The following is a 16,476-nucleotide window of genomic DNA, read 5'->3' as shown; positions in this document are numbered from 1 at the left end:
GATAACAGCAACAGATTATGCCAGCCCTGCTCAACTTATCGCTTAAGCGATAATTTCCTTTTGCAGTTTTAATAAAATGCGCGCCAAGTTTTGTTAAAATGATTTAATAAATTTAACTTGCAATCTAACATTTAACTAACTATATATTTATATAATATATGTATGTATTTATATGTATGTTAATGTGTGCTTATATAAATGTATGCAACTATGTAAATACAGCAGGTAAGTGTAACATAATTTGTATATATAATAATAATATTCAATATTTATATATATTATCTCGTTGCTACAATTTCAACATTCAATTCAATGCTACAATATGTTTTATGTACCTATATGCGTACTTGTATAATGGCATAAAATAGTTAAAGCAAATCGGGAGATTAATTTAATTTATATATAAGAGAGTTTAAAAGAGAAGAGAGAGCAACTAACTAGTTATCATTTTGGATGGCAAACATTGCAAATGCGACGATCTTTTTTCATAAATCATAAGGAAGACAGTACACAAAGTATGTGTGTAGGTGTGTGTGTGTGCTTAGGAGTGTGTGTGAGTGTGTGTGTGTGAAACCTAGACGAAGAGTTCGACTTCGAATTCGACTTCGATTTCGTCTCACAAGCGTTTGCTGCTGCCTCTTAAGGCGCCACAACCGCTGCCATCTGACCAATCGGAGCGTTCCGTTGCCGCTCCCGCTCCGCCTGCTCCATAAATGTCCAGTTGCTCCCTGGAACGTGTCTTGGACTTGGACTTGTGTTTACTGCTGCCACCGGCAACAGCACGTTGCAATTGATAACGATCACGATCATTGATGATCTCATAATGGGATTGGGATTGGGATGGCGAGGAGTCGCCTCCAGCTCCGCCTCCGCCAGCTAACAACAGCTCGTGTATGTTTTTGGTGGAGCGTCGATGTGCCTCCAGGCATTGTGACTCCGAGGAGTAGGGAAATGAGGCCACAAAATTGCTCTGCGTTGCTGGCGGATCACTGGCAAAGTTGGCTGGTGGAGGAGGCAATGGCAATACTCCGCCACATGGCGTCGATGGCGATAGATCGGTGAACTCAGTTTTTGCCTCGGACTCCACGGAGCACATGCTCTGCCTGGAGATGTCCTTTTGCAGCTGCTGTTGTTGCTGCTCCTTCAGCGTGGGCATATTCAGATTGGAGCTCTCGTAGTCATCTTCGAGACGTGTCTGTGGAATGGGCAAACGACTGCGTATGGAATGTTCACGACGTCCAAAGCGTTGTGCCAAATAATCCTCATTGTTGTTGTTGCTGTTGGGGTTGTTGTTGTTGCTGCTGGTGTTGTTGCTGTTGCTTTGATTGCTGCTGCTGCTGTGACTGCAATTGCTGTGTTGGTGCTGATGCTGATGATGCAACTGATGACGTTGCGCATTATCGTAGTAGCTGTCGTTCTTTACGGACATGTTGCAACAGCTGCTCACATCCGCAAAGTATACCTCGGATTCAGCTGCCTCCAGGCAATCAGCTGTTGCTCCCGCAGCAGCAACAGCAGCAGCGGCAGCAACTGTTGCTGTTGTCGCTTGTCCCTTGGCAATGGCACCATTGGAATCCTGATAGCCATTGTTTTCCACACCATTCACAGGCTGTGCCTGCAGCAACTGTTGCTGCTGTTGCTCCGTCTGTTGCTGCTGTTGCTTGGTTGCCATTTCGCAGGCAAACAATTGCTGCACATTTGGACGCTGCTGGTTGGCATTGTTCTGTGGTCCAATGCTCTTGGCACCCGCCTCAATGCGCTTCTTTAGCTTCCTGGTGGGCAATGTGTTGGAGCAGCGATCTCGTTCCCAGCCATCGTGGCAACCATCGCTGTCGGAATGCGTATTCTCGTATTCGCCATTGCTCACCGCCTTCGCCTTGTAGACGGCACTGCGTGTGCTCATTGTGGATGCAGTGCCTCCATCCATGCGCTCCAGCGTCGCCGATTGTCCCTGATGTTGTCCACACAGACGGGATTGCTGTTGTGGCAATTGCTGTTGCAGTTGCTGCTGCAGCTGCAGCTGCTCCTGTTGCTGCTGTGGCATCAATGCTGTGGCCGCGGGATTCCCCGCCAGACAGGCACCCGCCTGCAGATACTGATAGTAACCACGTCGGGCTGGACTATTGGGATCGCTGTAGGGAGGCGGAGGACCCCAGACGCCATAGGGCAAGGCATTGGGTGGGGGCAGGGCATTGTAGGCGCCTCCATTCACCGCCGGCTCCTCGATCAGCATCTGGTTGCCATCGGCGTTGGCCACAGCCGTTGTCGAGCTGAATCCATACTGGGAATCCGGACTGGCAGCTGCCTGGCGAAATCGACGCGTTGCATCCGGCGTAGTGCGTTGCCAGGGCATTCTCGGCCAGCTCCAGCCGCTGCTGCTGGAGCGTGTGGCACGTTCATTGCCGGCACGACAGCCGTTGAGCATCTCCTCCCCTCCGGGATTGGGGGAATAAAAGTTACCCGGCGGTTGTGTTGCCCAGAAACGTTGCTCCGCTCCAGCTCCGCCGGCGGCAACAGCTGCTGCCGCTGCTGCAGTTGCCTCATCCCAGGGATAGGCGGTTGCCTGCAGCGGCAATGTCAGCTGCCGATGGGCGTGGCACTGTTCACAGCAGCGGCAATTTAGCATGCGACCAGGAGCACTTAAAGGAGGCGGCGCCTGGCTGGCGTAGAGCGAACGACAACGCAACTCCAGCTGCTCCCAGTACATCTTCTTGCGCTCATGGCTGAGCAGCTGATAGACCAACATGCAACTGAACACGGCAATGAGAACTCCGGCAACGGAGAGACCAAAGATCGCACGCAGACAGGAGTAGAGCGAACCATGAACAACACCGCAATCGGAGAGGGAATCAAACACCAGACGCACTCCTTCTGAAAGCGATGGGAAAGAGTGAAAAGCTGTGGAGAGAAAATTCCTTTGAGTGGAACTCACCCTTGTCCACGCGATCCACCTGGGATTCTATGAGATCCGAGTAGCAGGTGCAGGTGCGCGTCTTCTGTGCGTATTCACACTCCCGCAGCGCCTGGAGGCGACTCATGTGCAGCACGGTGGTGGTCACGGTGACCAAGGCGCAGGTTAGGGCAGAGACAAGGCCACAGGCGCCAGATAACTTGATCTGCCAGAGAGAGAAGGTTGCAAAAGAATCGTAAGTCAAGATTCCTAGCTCAAAGAATAAATCTGAGTTAAAATATTACTTGCTTTTCAGTTTATCAAATAGATCTTCTAAAGAGTACTCTCACGAAATTAATGAATTGAATAGAACCCACAAAAAAATATTCTTGAATCGAATATACTAATTTCTATTAGTTAAAATAATACTTTCTTTTCCATTTAACAAAAATATCTTTGAAAGTGTATTCTCACAAAATTAATGAATTAAATAGAAACCACAATAAAATATTCTTGATTTGAATATACTAATTTCTAATTGTTAAAATAATACTTTCTTTTCAATTGATCAAATAGATCTTCTAAAGAGTCTTCTCACAAAATTAAAAAATAAACAGAAACTACAATAAAATATTCTTAAATCGAATATACTAATTTTTATAAGTTAAAATAATACTTTCATTTTTATTTATCAAATAGATCTTTTAAATTAATAATGAATTGAATAGAACCCACAATAAAATATTCTTGAATCGAATATACTAATTTCTATTACTTAAAATAATACTTTTTTTTCCATTTAACAAAAAGATCTTTGAAAGAGTCTTTTCAGAAAATTAATGAATCAAATAGAACCCACAAAAAAAATATTCTTGAATCGAACATACTAATTTTCGTTAGTTAAAATAATAGTTTCTTTTCCATTTAACAAAAATATCTTTGAAAGTGTCTTCTCAAAAAACTAATGAATTAAATAGAAACCACAATAAAATATTCTTGAATTGAATATACTAATTTCTATTAGTTAAAATAATAATTTCTTTTCCATTTAACAAAAAGATCTTTGAAAGTGTCCTCACATAATATTAATGAATTAAATAGAGCCCACAATAAAATATTCTTGAATCGAATACTTATACTAATTTTCGTTAGTTAAAATAATAATTTCTTTTCCATTTATCAGAAAGATCTTTTAAAGAGTCTTCTCAGAAATTAATAAGTTAAATAGAACTACAAAATAATATGCTTGAAAAGAAAAAACTAATTTTCATTTCTGAAAACAATTTTTAAAGGAAAATTATTCGAAAGCCTAGCAAAAGTACAAACAACAGCACACAGCAAATACGCTGCTTCGAGTAGAGACGCTGAACACAAATTACAACCAAAAAAAAATTCCTTAGGTCGTAAATATTTTTGTTGAGCTCAATTGCAGCATTTGAATGCAGAATGGGAGCTTAAAAGGTACTAAAAACAGTGACTCACCAGATAACTATAACGATTGCGACGACGTGCCAGACTCATGATGCAAACGCCCGTGAGGATTAGCTGAGGAAGAGGCAAGGAATTAGTCAGAGAATGGACTTTTTTTATATAGAAAACTCACCAGTGTGGCAGGCACAAAAGTGGGCACTGTCTCAAAGTTGCCCACCGTGATGGTATAGGAATGCAACAGAAAGTAGACGCCCAGGAAGAGCACACCAAGTAGGCAGCTAAAGCCACCGCAGATGAGACACCAAACCACATACTTCTTGATGCCAGCGCCATGACGATGAGCTGCAAAGAGAGAGGGAACAAAGAGTTAATATTGAAAGGATAGAGTAATGGAAAGAAGGAGCAGCACCCAAGGAACCACGATGATGTGCATCGGCCGTCGTTGTGGGCGGAGGAGCGGGCACCCAGGAGCAGGGCGGCGGCATGCTATACTGCACGAACTGCATCACCGGATAACCATGCATCTTGGAACAGTTGAGGAATTTCAATCACTTCACAATTACACAAACATCTCGTTGACAATGGCGATAAATAATGTTTGTCAACTTTCGATTTGATTTTTATTGATAAATACAAATATTGTGATTTTCTTTTCTTTTCACTTGACGGAAAAATATCTATACACAAGTCACCAGAGATGACTCTCGACTGGCAGCTGCGCGGACTGGGATTTTTGGGAGATACTCGGAAGTTGGGGGTAAAGCTGGATCACGAACACGGACACGGAAACTGTGTTCTTTTTTTTTTTTTGGGAGAGTGCGTTGCAGTTACGGAACGGTGTCAACTCAAAATCCTGACTGACATTAACACAGTTCCCAAACCACCCTCAGCAGTGCCTGCAATCACGGAAACATCCCAAGAGAGAGAGAGAGAGAGAGAGCAAAACAAGTGAGAGAGCGCAGGCGCCAAAATTGTCGAATTGAGAAAGCTTTTGCCTTAAAACGGATGCTGTGCAAATCACAAGCAAATACTGTGATTAGCAATGGAAACTGTGATTTTAGGAATACAACTATTGGAAAAACTATTTAAAAAACAAATTTTGTTGGTTTAGTTCATAGATTTGAAGGAATTTCAATAAGAGTTTGTACTTTTTTGAGCCTCCTAAGTGTGATTTTCCCTCGAATTACGTTCAACGCCTTGGTGGTCATCCTAACGCGCTAGCCAGACGACTAACTACCAAACCCAGAAAGAGAAGACTCAAAAGGTGCCATCCATTGGATCTCCCTACTAGGTTCCTTCATTAATTTGTAAATTTTGTAAATAATATACTGTAAATAATATAATTCTATATATGTTTCTCCTGTGATCAATTGTTCCTTCCCTTAAATGTAAAACTAGATTAAGTTGCCACTAATGCTAGCAGAAAACCAGTTTAAATAAAATATACAAATTTTTTATAAAAAAAATAAGTGTGATTTTCACAAAATCGAAAAAAAAAATTATTTAAAAAACAAATTTTGTTGGTATATTTGATAGATTGAAAAGAAATGTAATTAAGAGCTTATACTTTTTTGAGGAGTTTTGACTGTAATTTTAACAAAATCGAACAGTCGAGATTTTTTGAGGAGTTTTTAACTGTAATTTCAACCAAATCGAACACTCGAGATATAATTTCAACTTTTTCATTCCTCAAAAAGTTTTCTAAAGAATTCTCTAATATACCTCAAAAAATGTTTCCATTTATTTTAAGTAACGAACTATTCTTGATTAAGATATAACTTACTATATATTAAACATTTTTTAAAAATTTCTCACAAAATTAATAATAAATAAATAAACCATATTTAGTTAAAAGATGCCTACTATACAAATTATCAAATTCTATAAGGAATTAAAATAATTTCCTTTAACAAACTTTATTTGTGAGCTTATTGAAACGATATTTGATATAGATCTTTATATTAAAGGAATTCTCAGAAAAAGTATAAGATCTTAGGAGAGCTGCCCATATTTCCAAAGATTACCTTTCAATATATTTTTAGATCTTAAAATTTTTCTAACATCTGAGACTGGTTTTTAACTTATTTTTGACAACTTTTTCTTTTTTTTTTTTGCTAGATCTGAAGAGACTATGATATGCTCACCTGCGGAACCATTGACGGCACTACGTGGCCTGGGCGGTGGGCGTGGCGGCAATGGCGGACGATTATCGTCCAGTCCCTGTGACTTGGAGCCACCGAGACCAACAGCAGCAGCAGCTGCGACAGCGGCAACCACCTCCAGTTCCGTGTCATGGTAGATGTCATTACAGCTATCCGTGGGTTGTGATTTTGATGGAAGTGGACCCACATTGGAGCGTTGTTTCTTCTTCTTGATCATGGTGCTGTTGTTGTCGGACTCACTGACCGTTATTTCATCCGCACCGAGCATGGCATCCGCTAGCAGGGAACGCTTGTGCTGCTGGGCCAGGGAGGAGGCAACATTGGCGGGGCAAGTGCATTCGAGATCACAGTCACAGCTGGCGGAGCCAACAGATGTGTCCAGTGGCAGGTTGAGACGTTCCCGCTGCTGTTGTTGTTGCTCCTCATCGTGCAACGCTTGATAGGAATGATTGAGCAGCGACTGCGCGGATTGTGTCTTGAGTGTGGATTGTGACACTGGTGTCGATGTCTGTTGATGTACGAGCACGGCAACAGCCATGGATGCATTTTGTTGTTGCTGCTGTGGTTGCAGCTGTTGTTGTTGTTGCTGTGTTGCTGTGGCACGTCCACAGGAGCAGGGACACTGACATTGCTGTGGTGCAACAGCAACAGATTGTTGCTGCTGCTGCTGCTGTTGTTGTTGCTGCTGTTGCTGCATATAATGTGCCGGATATTGTATATAATGATAATGATGAGTTGGTGCCGCCTGGACAAGACTCGCCTGGGAGGCGACACGTTGCAAGGATGCCGCTGATGTTGTTGTTGCCATTGGTGTTGTTGTTGTTGTTGTTGCTGCTGTTGCGCTTGCCGTGGATTCCATGACTAACTGGCAACTGGCGCTGACTAAACCGGTTTGACCCTTTCAACTTCAAATGCTTATTAATGCTTTACACACACACACACTCGCAACACACACAACAAGAAAACATGTTGTGTGAACTGATGAGCAGGAACTTTGCCTTCTCACGCTACCAATTTCACGATAAATTCGATCAAATTTATTGCCCATGCGGCAATAATATTATTTGCTTGTCGCAAAAACAACACACACACATAAATAAATAGCTAACACAAAAGTATTAACATAAACAAAAGGAGGAGCAACAACAACAAGAAAAAAAGAAGAACAACGAAACGAAACAAATCAAAGCGAATGAAAACGAATACGAAGCGAACGCAACTGAAGTTGAGCGGCAACTGAGGCTTTAATATCTCTTAGAAACGTTGCGAGGATCGCACTGAGCAACTGACTAAAGAGCGAGAGAGAGAGAGAGTGTGTCTGCTTGCTCATTTGCAACTCCATACTCCCACACATACAGGCATACACAGAAAGCAGACTGAGAGCAGGCAGAGAGCGTATGTGTGTGCTCTCTCTTAATTACAACTCCACAGTATGGAGACCACACACACAAACACAGAGCTGCAGCTGAAAGCAGACTGAGAGCGCTTAGAGAGCAAGCGTATGTGTGTATGCTCTCTCTTAATTGCAACTCCACAATGTGGACGCCAGACTCCCACACACACACGTGCAGCTTACTCTCTCACCAAAGAGCGCAGCGGCAAAAAAGGTGCGCGGCAGAAACTTCAAATGAATTCCGGTTCTTGACCGCATTTGATCTGCTTGTTGTTGTTGCAACTCCTCTAGCTGTTGCTCTTGTAACTGCTCTCCTTGATCTGCTGGTTGTTGTTGTTGTTGTTACTGTTGCACTGATTCAGTAAAAATTCTGAAGGTGTAGAGCACTGTGAAAATCAATTTCATTGTTGAGCATTCTTTTTGTTGTTGGCTCTTGTTACCTGCGAACTACCTGAGTGAAGCCTAAGCAACATGTTGTTGTTGTTATTGTTGTTAATGTGCGTGTGAGTGCCTCTTATGCATACGAAAGCAATATATGCGATTGTGTGTGTGTGTGTGTTGTTTGTAAGGCAATCTGTAGAACCAATTTAAATGAGCACCGGCAAACAGGCTACAGGCGCAACTGCCTAAGAAGGATAGCTGTGAGGAATATTAAATCAGAGAGAGAGAGCCAAAGTTAAGTTATGATCAGATATAATATTTTTACTAATTAAAATCATAGCAGGAAATAAAAATAATAACAAAGTTAATTATTACCTTAGAATAAATTAAATCAAAGAGAGCAAGCCAAAGTTAACTTATGATCAAATATAATATTTTTAATGATTAAAATCAAAAGAGGAAATAGAAATAATAGCAAAGTTAATTTTTAACTTAGAATTAATTTTTTCAAGCTAATACAACCAAATATACAGCCTTTAAGGGATAATAAAATATATATTGATTGGCACAGTTATTAAAAACAAGTTTAGTAATAGAATAAGGAAACAAGAGCTGAATGAAAATATTAAAACTCATCAAACATGAAAAAAAAACATACATAGGAAAAAAAGTCGCCTTTCTCTATAGTGAACTTCTATAAAATGATTGATTTCGACTCGAAATTTTCGAGCATACAGATTTTCGAATACTGTCAAAAATGTTATATATAACTGTGATTATCTAATCCAAAAGAAATCCCCTTTGGCTGGGATAAGGTTATGTCTACAAACTGTTTAACCACTCTACATATCTGGAAATCGTTGCTTAACGTGGACACACCTTAAATAAATTATCAGAACATTGGGTACACAATGAACCAACCCACAAGTCGATTAATCAATAGATTATTGCAGTTATTTTAACATTTCCGTTGCTGATAATAATTGAACTTGAAACACAGAGAGTGGAATGTTTTACGTCAAACATTTTCCCAAGTGGTATTCATACAAAATATATAGATATAAGTAACTTTGATTTCTAACAAAATAAATTTATTGAATTAATTTCGTAAAGGAATAGGAGTCGAGTGTTCTTTATAGCATATATTTACTGTACTTCGGAGTAGTTATTAATCATAACAATTGATTTGTGAAGCACCTGTTTTTAGGAAGTACAAGAAACTCTGTTTAAATATATATATTTGTTTTGTTTTCTACAGCAACTTAATGAATATAAGTAGACACATCGGGCTATATACAATATCCGAATTAAGTATTTATAAGTATTTGCAAGTTTGCAACACAGAAACAACACGATAAGATAAGTACGCGATAACTACGTAAATATATACAAATTCTTCACTTTTTTGGACATGGATCATTATCATCATCTTCAACTATTTACAATTTTAGGGTGAATCACTAGAAAGTAAATCATTATCACAACCGAAAAGATCGATGCACACGTCATGGAAAGCATGGTGGAAATTTTGTTCAAGGAACACCTCCAGGTTAATTGGCAGTGAGGATCTAGAGAGCTTCCATTTTACGGATTAACAACGTTTACCGAATGCACCAACATGGCGAAGCTGGTCATGAGGAAGATGCTGGCGGGCAGCGATGAGAGCATGCGATGATAGAATGCCGTATGCTCTTTGGTCTTCTTCTGTTTGATGACCCAGCCAAGACATCTCTCCACCGCCCGCTTCCATTTCCCGTAGCGTTCCTCACGCTCCTGTTCCGTTGTCGTGGGCAGAAATGTGTCATAGTGCACGTTCTCATAGTAACGCTTCTCCGGCTCAAATTTACAGAGATTGATGCCCTCCGCTTGGGCGGCACACATGGCGGCACCAAAGGCCGTGGAATCCATCAATTGGGAACGGAATATGGGCAGTCCAGCGGTGTCCGCTTGAAGCTGCATTAACAGACTATTTGAGGTCAATTTGCCATCGGCATGGATCTTATTGATCTCATAGCCGCACTCCTGATGCATGCACTCCAATATGTCCCGCGTCTGGAAGCAGATACTCTCGAGTGCCGCACGCACAATGTGATTCTTTCGGGTGAACTGCGTCAGGCCAATGATGATGCCACGTGCATTCTGACTCCAATAGGGTGCATACAATCCCGTAAAGGCGGGCACAAAGTAAACATCTCCCGCCGTTGGCACTGCCTCCGCATACTTCTCCGCCTCCTTCGAGTCCGGCAGCAGACGCACCTTATTCTGTAGCCAGGAGAGCGCATGTCCAGCCACTGAAACAGATCCCTCCAGCGCGTACGTAGTCTGTGCATTTGGACCCAACTTGTAGGCAATTGTTGTGAGCAGGCCGTGACTGGAAAAGACCGGAGTATCGCCCGTATTGCACAGCAGAAAACAGCCGGAACGATAAGTGTTCTTTGTCTGTCCCGGCTTCACACACATCTGGCCAAGAAGCGATGCCTGCTGATTGCCCAAAATGCCGCTCAATGTCATTCCCCGCAAGGCACTGCGATCGGACGTGATCTTGCCAAAGATCTCCGAGCAGCTGTGGATGCGGGGCAACATGTCCTCCTGGATGTCAAAGGTTTTCAACAGCACCGGATCCCAGTTCTGTGTCTCCAGATTCATGAGCATTGTGCGCGAGGCATTCGTCACGTCCGTGATATGCAGTGCACCTGGTACAGAAAACAGTTGTTCAATTAGTATAAAAATGGCATAGAATATGAGGTAAAAAAATCAAGCATGAAAATAATAATCTCTATTTGTGAAAACAAATTAGACACACGATTTATGCATGGGGTATTCTAGAACCAGTTTGTATTATATTACACAAATTAGTTAAATTATTTTTAATCTTGACAAAAATAAAATTAATTAAACTATATTTTAATTTAAAATTTTATTTTTCAATCATAGTAATGGAAATTGGGATACAAAATTTAAAGCACGTACGAAATATCAAGTTTTAAGATAAATTGCATTCATTTATCGAAAAATAAAAATTATTTTCAATATTTTTTGTAATTTTTTAATCGAAATTGCAATTTGTTCTTAAATATATATAAAAGTTGAACTTATATTACATAAGTTTTTAATTCAGATTTAAAAATAGAACTGATTCTTAATCTTTATATATAATTTTTGATAAAAATCAACAAATAATAATCATTTCTTAATATATGTTTTTAAAATTATAATCGTAATCTCCCCTGGAAAATGGAGTTGGAACTACTCACCATTGGTCAGATTCCAGACGATCCAGCTGTCAACTGTTCCAGCTTTGCAGCGTTTCTTTTTGATTGCCTGCTTGACTTCAGACACATTATCATGAAGCCAGCGAATCTTCAGGGCCGAGAAATAAGTGGAAATGGGCAGACCTGTGCGCTCCTTGAAATGATTGGGATCCTGCACTTTGGCCACAATCTTTTCGACGGTGGCGCTTGTGCGTATATCCTTCCACACGATGGCATTGTACAGAGGTTTCCCTGTAACCGCATCCCAGACAATGGTCGTCTCCCGTTGATTCGTAATGCCAATGGTGGCAATATCGCTGGCACTGTAACCCAGATCTGGCAACTTTTTGATGGCCTCCTCGGCGCATATGTTGATCGATGACATCATTTCGAGGGGATCCTGCTCATACCAGCCATCCTGTGGCGTTATCACACTCAACTCCACACTATACGCCGCAATCTCCTTGAAATCGGGCGTTGTGTAGATGGAAAATCCGATTGTCTTGGTGCCCTCATCGATGACTCCTATTAATCCGCCGGATTGGATGAAGGATTGCTTTCTCTGCTCATTGCTCCGGAACGGCACCTCGGCACTGGAAGTGGGTACATTCATGCCCTCCGTCATGATGACTGCAAGATAATGAGTTTAAGATCGAGACCAATTAATGCCGCGATTACATAAAAATAGTTAGTTTTTATTGCGGAAATCGAAAATAATTGTTTGTCGTTATCAGTCTTTGTGATAAGGAAACCGGACTATTATTAAACTACGAGTCGAGACGAACACAAACAAGTTACCCCAAAAAAGTCTGTTTTCATTTTTTTTTTCATACGATACGATCGTTTCTTTTTACTAATTAATTTGCACTACACATTTCACAGGTGTTTGTAGTTAATTTCATATACCCTGTAAATATTGGGAAGGCTCTCCTGTTTACTAAATTTTTTTATATAAATGTGGAAATTAATTGACAAATTCATGTGTAAATTTACAAAAATTTATTTAAATTTTCTACTGTGAAATAGGGCGAGAAATATAATTTAAAATTTGAAAGGCAATTTTGACAGTGTTACAAATGTTTATATCATTTAACAAAAAACTATCAAGAACAAAAGGAATTCTTTGAATATTCATTATATTTGTATTAATATGGTATTGTGCAAAAATTAACAAATTTAGCTTCAATTTGTCTGTTTTACTATATAAAATATTTTTTAATATTCTACACGTTATCTATTGATCATACATATAGTATTTTAGATTTATTTATTTGATAAAAAAAGAGCACAGGGTATCTGCTAGTTGAGTATAGTCTTTCACTTGTTTATTCTTGACTTTGCACTGTTCAAGGGGTAATAGCCAAGCCCCAAAGCTTTGTCTGTCTTACGGTCGAGCCCTCCTCACACACACACACACACACTTATTACACACACACACAGACACACACTCACACTCATAGGCACATTGCCAAATATTCGTTATCGCCATATTTTCATTTTAAAACATTTTTTTTTGAGAATTTAGATTAGAAGCAAATGATGGAGTGTTGTCAATTATTTACAGTGGCGCATTCCGTCCAATAAACTAATAAAAAAATTAAATGAACATAATAAAAATTTAATGAGTTTTTACTGTAGCTGGAAATGCGTCAGCTTTTAAGTACTGTTCAAGTCCGCATCAAAGTCTATTTGAAAGTCAAGCAAATAAGTCTGTCTGAGTTTTAATGTGACTTTTGTAGTTTTCAGTAGTTTAACAAAGATTAATCGAGTAGTTTGCACTAATAACTGATAATCCCAGTATTGATAAGACGAAGGGATTCAACTGCAATTAACGATAAACATGAGCTAGTTTAATAGAGGAATTTATGAAATAATTTATATACCTTAAAGATATTTCATAGCGGCATTTTATGAATTAACTTTTAAGTTTACGTACATTATGTTTTTGTTGCTGATAAAACTGATAACAGCTACAATGCTAACACTTGTATCAATACACAGCGCGTGGATAACAGAAAAAGAGACAGAGTGAGAGAGAGAGAGAGAGCGAGCGCGATCGAGAGAGAATTGTGTGTTGACACGTTTCGATTTTTTTTACTGTTGGGTATGAAAAACCCCAACGACATCCGTTCAAGGCAAGCGCCAAAAAGTATCTGAAAGTCTCTGAAAGGGAACAAGTGACAACAACTGCCTGAAACGTTAGCTATCAAAACGAAGGCGTGTTAGTACGCTCGCCAAACACACTTACAGATACAGATACAAATATATATGTATCTATGTATCTGTATAGAGAAAACAGCTTTCGGACTGCATTGAAAACAAATACAGTCAACGTTTATTGATACACAATTTAATATGCTTCGGTTAAAAGTGAGAAAACAGCTGATAAGACAACAAGCCGGTTGGTTAAGGAATTGGAATAGTTTGGGAGTAGAGTATAGCCTATGGCAAGAGAGGGGAGTTGTCTGTCTCGCCGTGTGGGTGACTGACCTTGACATTTCAAGCACATTTGCATACGCATACAGTGTCTGCCATAAATAAGACAACACACGTAGTGATAAGCAAAAAGTAAAACCATGTATCATAAAATTTAAGCAATTGAATATCTTGTAATTAATTTTATAACTTACTATTTTTTTACTTTACTCAATGTCAACGTAATTATAGCACTCACTGCGCCAGTTTTTTCAATGAAATACAAATAAATTGTGCTAGTTTATTACAACTGCAAATTGTATCTTTATAATAAACAATAAGCATTCGCACATATTTATTTTAAATTTCATCATGATTTTTAAGCCAAAATTCTATTTATGTGTGTAAATTGCGTGTGCGTTCATTCAGCAGTTTTTTCGGGTCCCCAAAGATCTCTATAAATAAACCAATTGGTATTAAAAATATTTCAGGCAAAAACGTCAAATGCTAATTTTCAAATTAAATCGCTTTATGCAACGCCGGCGACTTCATTAATATATTAAACAGGTTAAAGATGCTAAATAAACATAAATAAAATGAATAACAATAGGATTGCAACATATCAAATATACATTGACTATTGAAATGTAAAAAGTAGTGTATTTAAAGTGAAGATCTTGCATTTTCATAGTGTATAGTATAGTCTAGCATTCAATATGTACATACTGATCGGAGAGAGTTTGTCAACATGAATAAATCGGAATTGCATTTACATTTATGGGGCAATCGAATGCAGAACAAAGTAAACAAAAAGCTTGTTTTGTTGTCCGATATCGTGTATATAAGTATCTTTACCGTTAGGTCAATAAACTGTTGACTGCGTACCTGTAAATTGCATTGTAAGCACTTTTGTCGGACCAAAGGTCAATTTATTTATTTATATCTACGCTATCATATGACAAACATATTCGATTGCGACAACAATTAACATTCTGATAGTTGTTGTTTTTGGTTTGATTATTGTTGACATGAACATATGCTGATTAGCTGATAATGACAATGATAATGATAGCAAGGAAAACACACACGGCTGGCAACAAGTGGTAATGACTATCAGTTCATTTCGACCACATTTTACTGCCTAGGTCAAAGGTTACTACACTCCACAGTCTATAAAGTTTATAGTATACACTGGCGCCGTTAGCTTTTAAACAGACATCTTGAGACACGCACACAAATAAAAAGTCAGCATTTATAAATATTACAGTAAGTCCAGTAATTGTTTTGACAAAGAAAAATATTTACATATGTACATACGTTAGGCATGAAAGTGTTTTTACAAATTGAAAAATGTACACACATTTTTTTAAATTTAAATTTTTTTTGTAAGAACATTTACTTGATACACTGTACAACGCATGCAATAATTATAATGCACATGGCGAATAGTCGAGTGCACTCATACACACCCTTGGAAAGGACGGACACAAATGCGCAACAGCCAATGGCAATAAGTTACGTAAATTAAATTTACAATATAATTAAACTAGGCGGTCTTACGGCACAAATATGCACATTAAATAATTAACTTCCGCGTTGTTGTGACCGCTCGCGCTGTTGGCGACAAACTGAGCTGAAATGGAATGTATTGGTGGCTGGGGGCAAAAGTGGGCGACGACTGATCTCAGTGAGAGCATACGACATAGAGAGCCGGACAGAGACAGAGAGAGAAAGAAGCAGTGAAAGCGGCGTGTGTGGGCGAGCAGCACGTGATGAAACTTGACGAAAAAAATCAATAGACACACATTCACCTACATAAATGAGCATACAAGTATGCAAATATACATACATATTTATGCAAATGGACAAGCCCCTTAATGCTAAATGCCGATTGGTCGGCTTGTTTGCACTGATGACGTAATAACAACAAACAACAACAGAATCACAATATAAATGTTTATCTTATTTGCATGTTACTGACTTTGTAATTAGCACACTTTTATCTTACATCTTGACATATTTATATCTCTCGTGTTTCCCAATAAGTGTGTTATCTTTAAACTTTATTATACTTTTATTTACTCCAACGGCATAGTCAACAACAAAACAAACACGTGTGCCGGCACACACACACACACACACAACCTTATTCACTTGCGGATGCTGTTATCACAATTTTGCCGATGTGAACGCTTTGGCGACCACCAGCGTTTTTTATTGGCCTTCGCAAACATGAGTTCTGCCGGTTTTACTAAATACGATATTTCTCATGTGTCCGTTTTATCAATACAACTCGACTGACGAGCCCTTTTTTCCCACGAAGCCAGTGCTGCCAACTTGTTTTAGCAGTCAAGTCGCAACAACAAATGTAGCTGTTTCTGGCAAACAAACGTTGAAAATAACTAGAACTAGCTATAAAATGGCTAAGCTGGCAACAGTGGTTGCAAGCCCAACATCAGGTAGCGCTTGCGTTCAGCTAACGCAACTGTTTTGCCTCTGCTACAGTAACAACATTTCGGCGGTAAAATATGTCAGTGCTATAAAATGTCAGTT

The 16,476-nt window shown here is 39.5% G+C and overlaps 2 protein-coding genes across 4 annotated transcripts; both read right to left on the bottom strand.

Moving 5' to 3' along the window:
• Nucleotides 1-168: 168 nt before the first annotated feature.
• Nucleotides 169-7,291, bottom strand: LOC117786936. Its single transcript, XM_034625365.1, has 6 exons — nucleotides 6,466-7,291; nucleotides 4,494-4,663; nucleotides 4,373-4,435; nucleotides 2,933-3,116; nucleotides 1,532-2,871; nucleotides 169-1,477 (listed from the first exon to the last, which is right to left on the bottom strand). The coding sequence occupies exons 1-6, from the start codon at nucleotides 7,289-7,291 to the stop codon at nucleotides 617-619; spliced, it is 3,444 nt and encodes a 1,147-aa protein (XP_034481256.1). The 3' UTR covers nucleotides 169-616.
• A 2,040-nt stretch (nucleotides 7,292-9,331) lies between these two features.
• On the bottom strand, nucleotides 9,332-15,531 carry LOC117787340 (glycerol kinase). 3 transcript variants are annotated; one of them, XM_034625841.1, is made up of 3 exons: nucleotides 15,393-15,531; nucleotides 11,512-12,138; nucleotides 9,332-10,950 (listed from the first exon to the last, which is right to left on the bottom strand). In XM_034625841.1, the coding sequence occupies exons 2-3, from the start codon at nucleotides 12,131-12,133 to the stop codon at nucleotides 9,842-9,844; spliced, it is 1,731 nt and encodes a 576-aa protein (XP_034481732.1). In that variant the 5' UTR covers nucleotides 12,134-12,138; nucleotides 15,393-15,531; the 3' UTR covers nucleotides 9,332-9,841. The 3 variants fall into 3 exon arrangements, with proteins under 3 accessions (XP_034481732.1, XP_034481731.1, XP_034481733.1); XM_034625840.1 differs by lacking the exon at nucleotides 15,393-15,531 and adding an exon at nucleotides 13,445-13,668; XM_034625842.1 differs by lacking the exon at nucleotides 15,393-15,531 and adding an exon at nucleotides 12,415-12,430.
• Between the last annotated feature and the right edge of the window lie 945 nt (nucleotides 15,532-16,476).

The sequence above is a fragment of the Drosophila innubila genome (assembly GCF_004354385.1).
Source record: "Drosophila innubila isolate TH190305 chromosome 3L unlocalized genomic scaffold, UK_Dinn_1.0 0_D_3L, whole genome shotgun sequence".
Classification (NCBI taxonomy): Eukaryota; Metazoa; Arthropoda; class Insecta; order Diptera; family Drosophilidae; genus Drosophila; species Drosophila innubila.
The sequence above is the reverse complement of the archived record's forward strand: the minus strand, read 5'-3'. Positions and strand labels throughout refer to the sequence as shown.

What these genes read in the sequence shown, in the direction of transcription:
- LOC117786936 (XM_034625365.1), bottom strand. Translation starts at nt 7,291, where the DNA reads ATGGCAACAACAACATCAGCGGCATCCTTGCAACGTGTCGCCTCCCAG. An exon ending in TGCCGTCAATGGTTCCGCAG is followed by an intron (nt 4,664 to 6,465) that starts GTGAGCATATCA and finishes CTCTCTTTGCAG; the next exon opens with CTCATCGTCATGGCGCTGGC. An exon ending in GACAAGCGACAACAGCAACA is followed by an intron (nt 1,478 to 1,531) that starts GTTGCTGCCGCT and finishes GATTGCCTGGAG; the next exon opens with GCAGCTGAATCCGAGGTATA.
- LOC117787340 (XM_034625841.1), bottom strand. Translation starts at nt 12,133, where the DNA reads ATGACGGAGGGCATGAATGTACCCACTTCCAGTGCCGAGGTGCCGTTC. An exon ending in CGTCTGGAATCTGACCAATG is followed by an intron (nt 10,951 to 11,511) that starts GTGAGTAGTTCC and finishes TTTCTGTACCAG; the next exon opens with GTGCACTGCATATCACGGAC.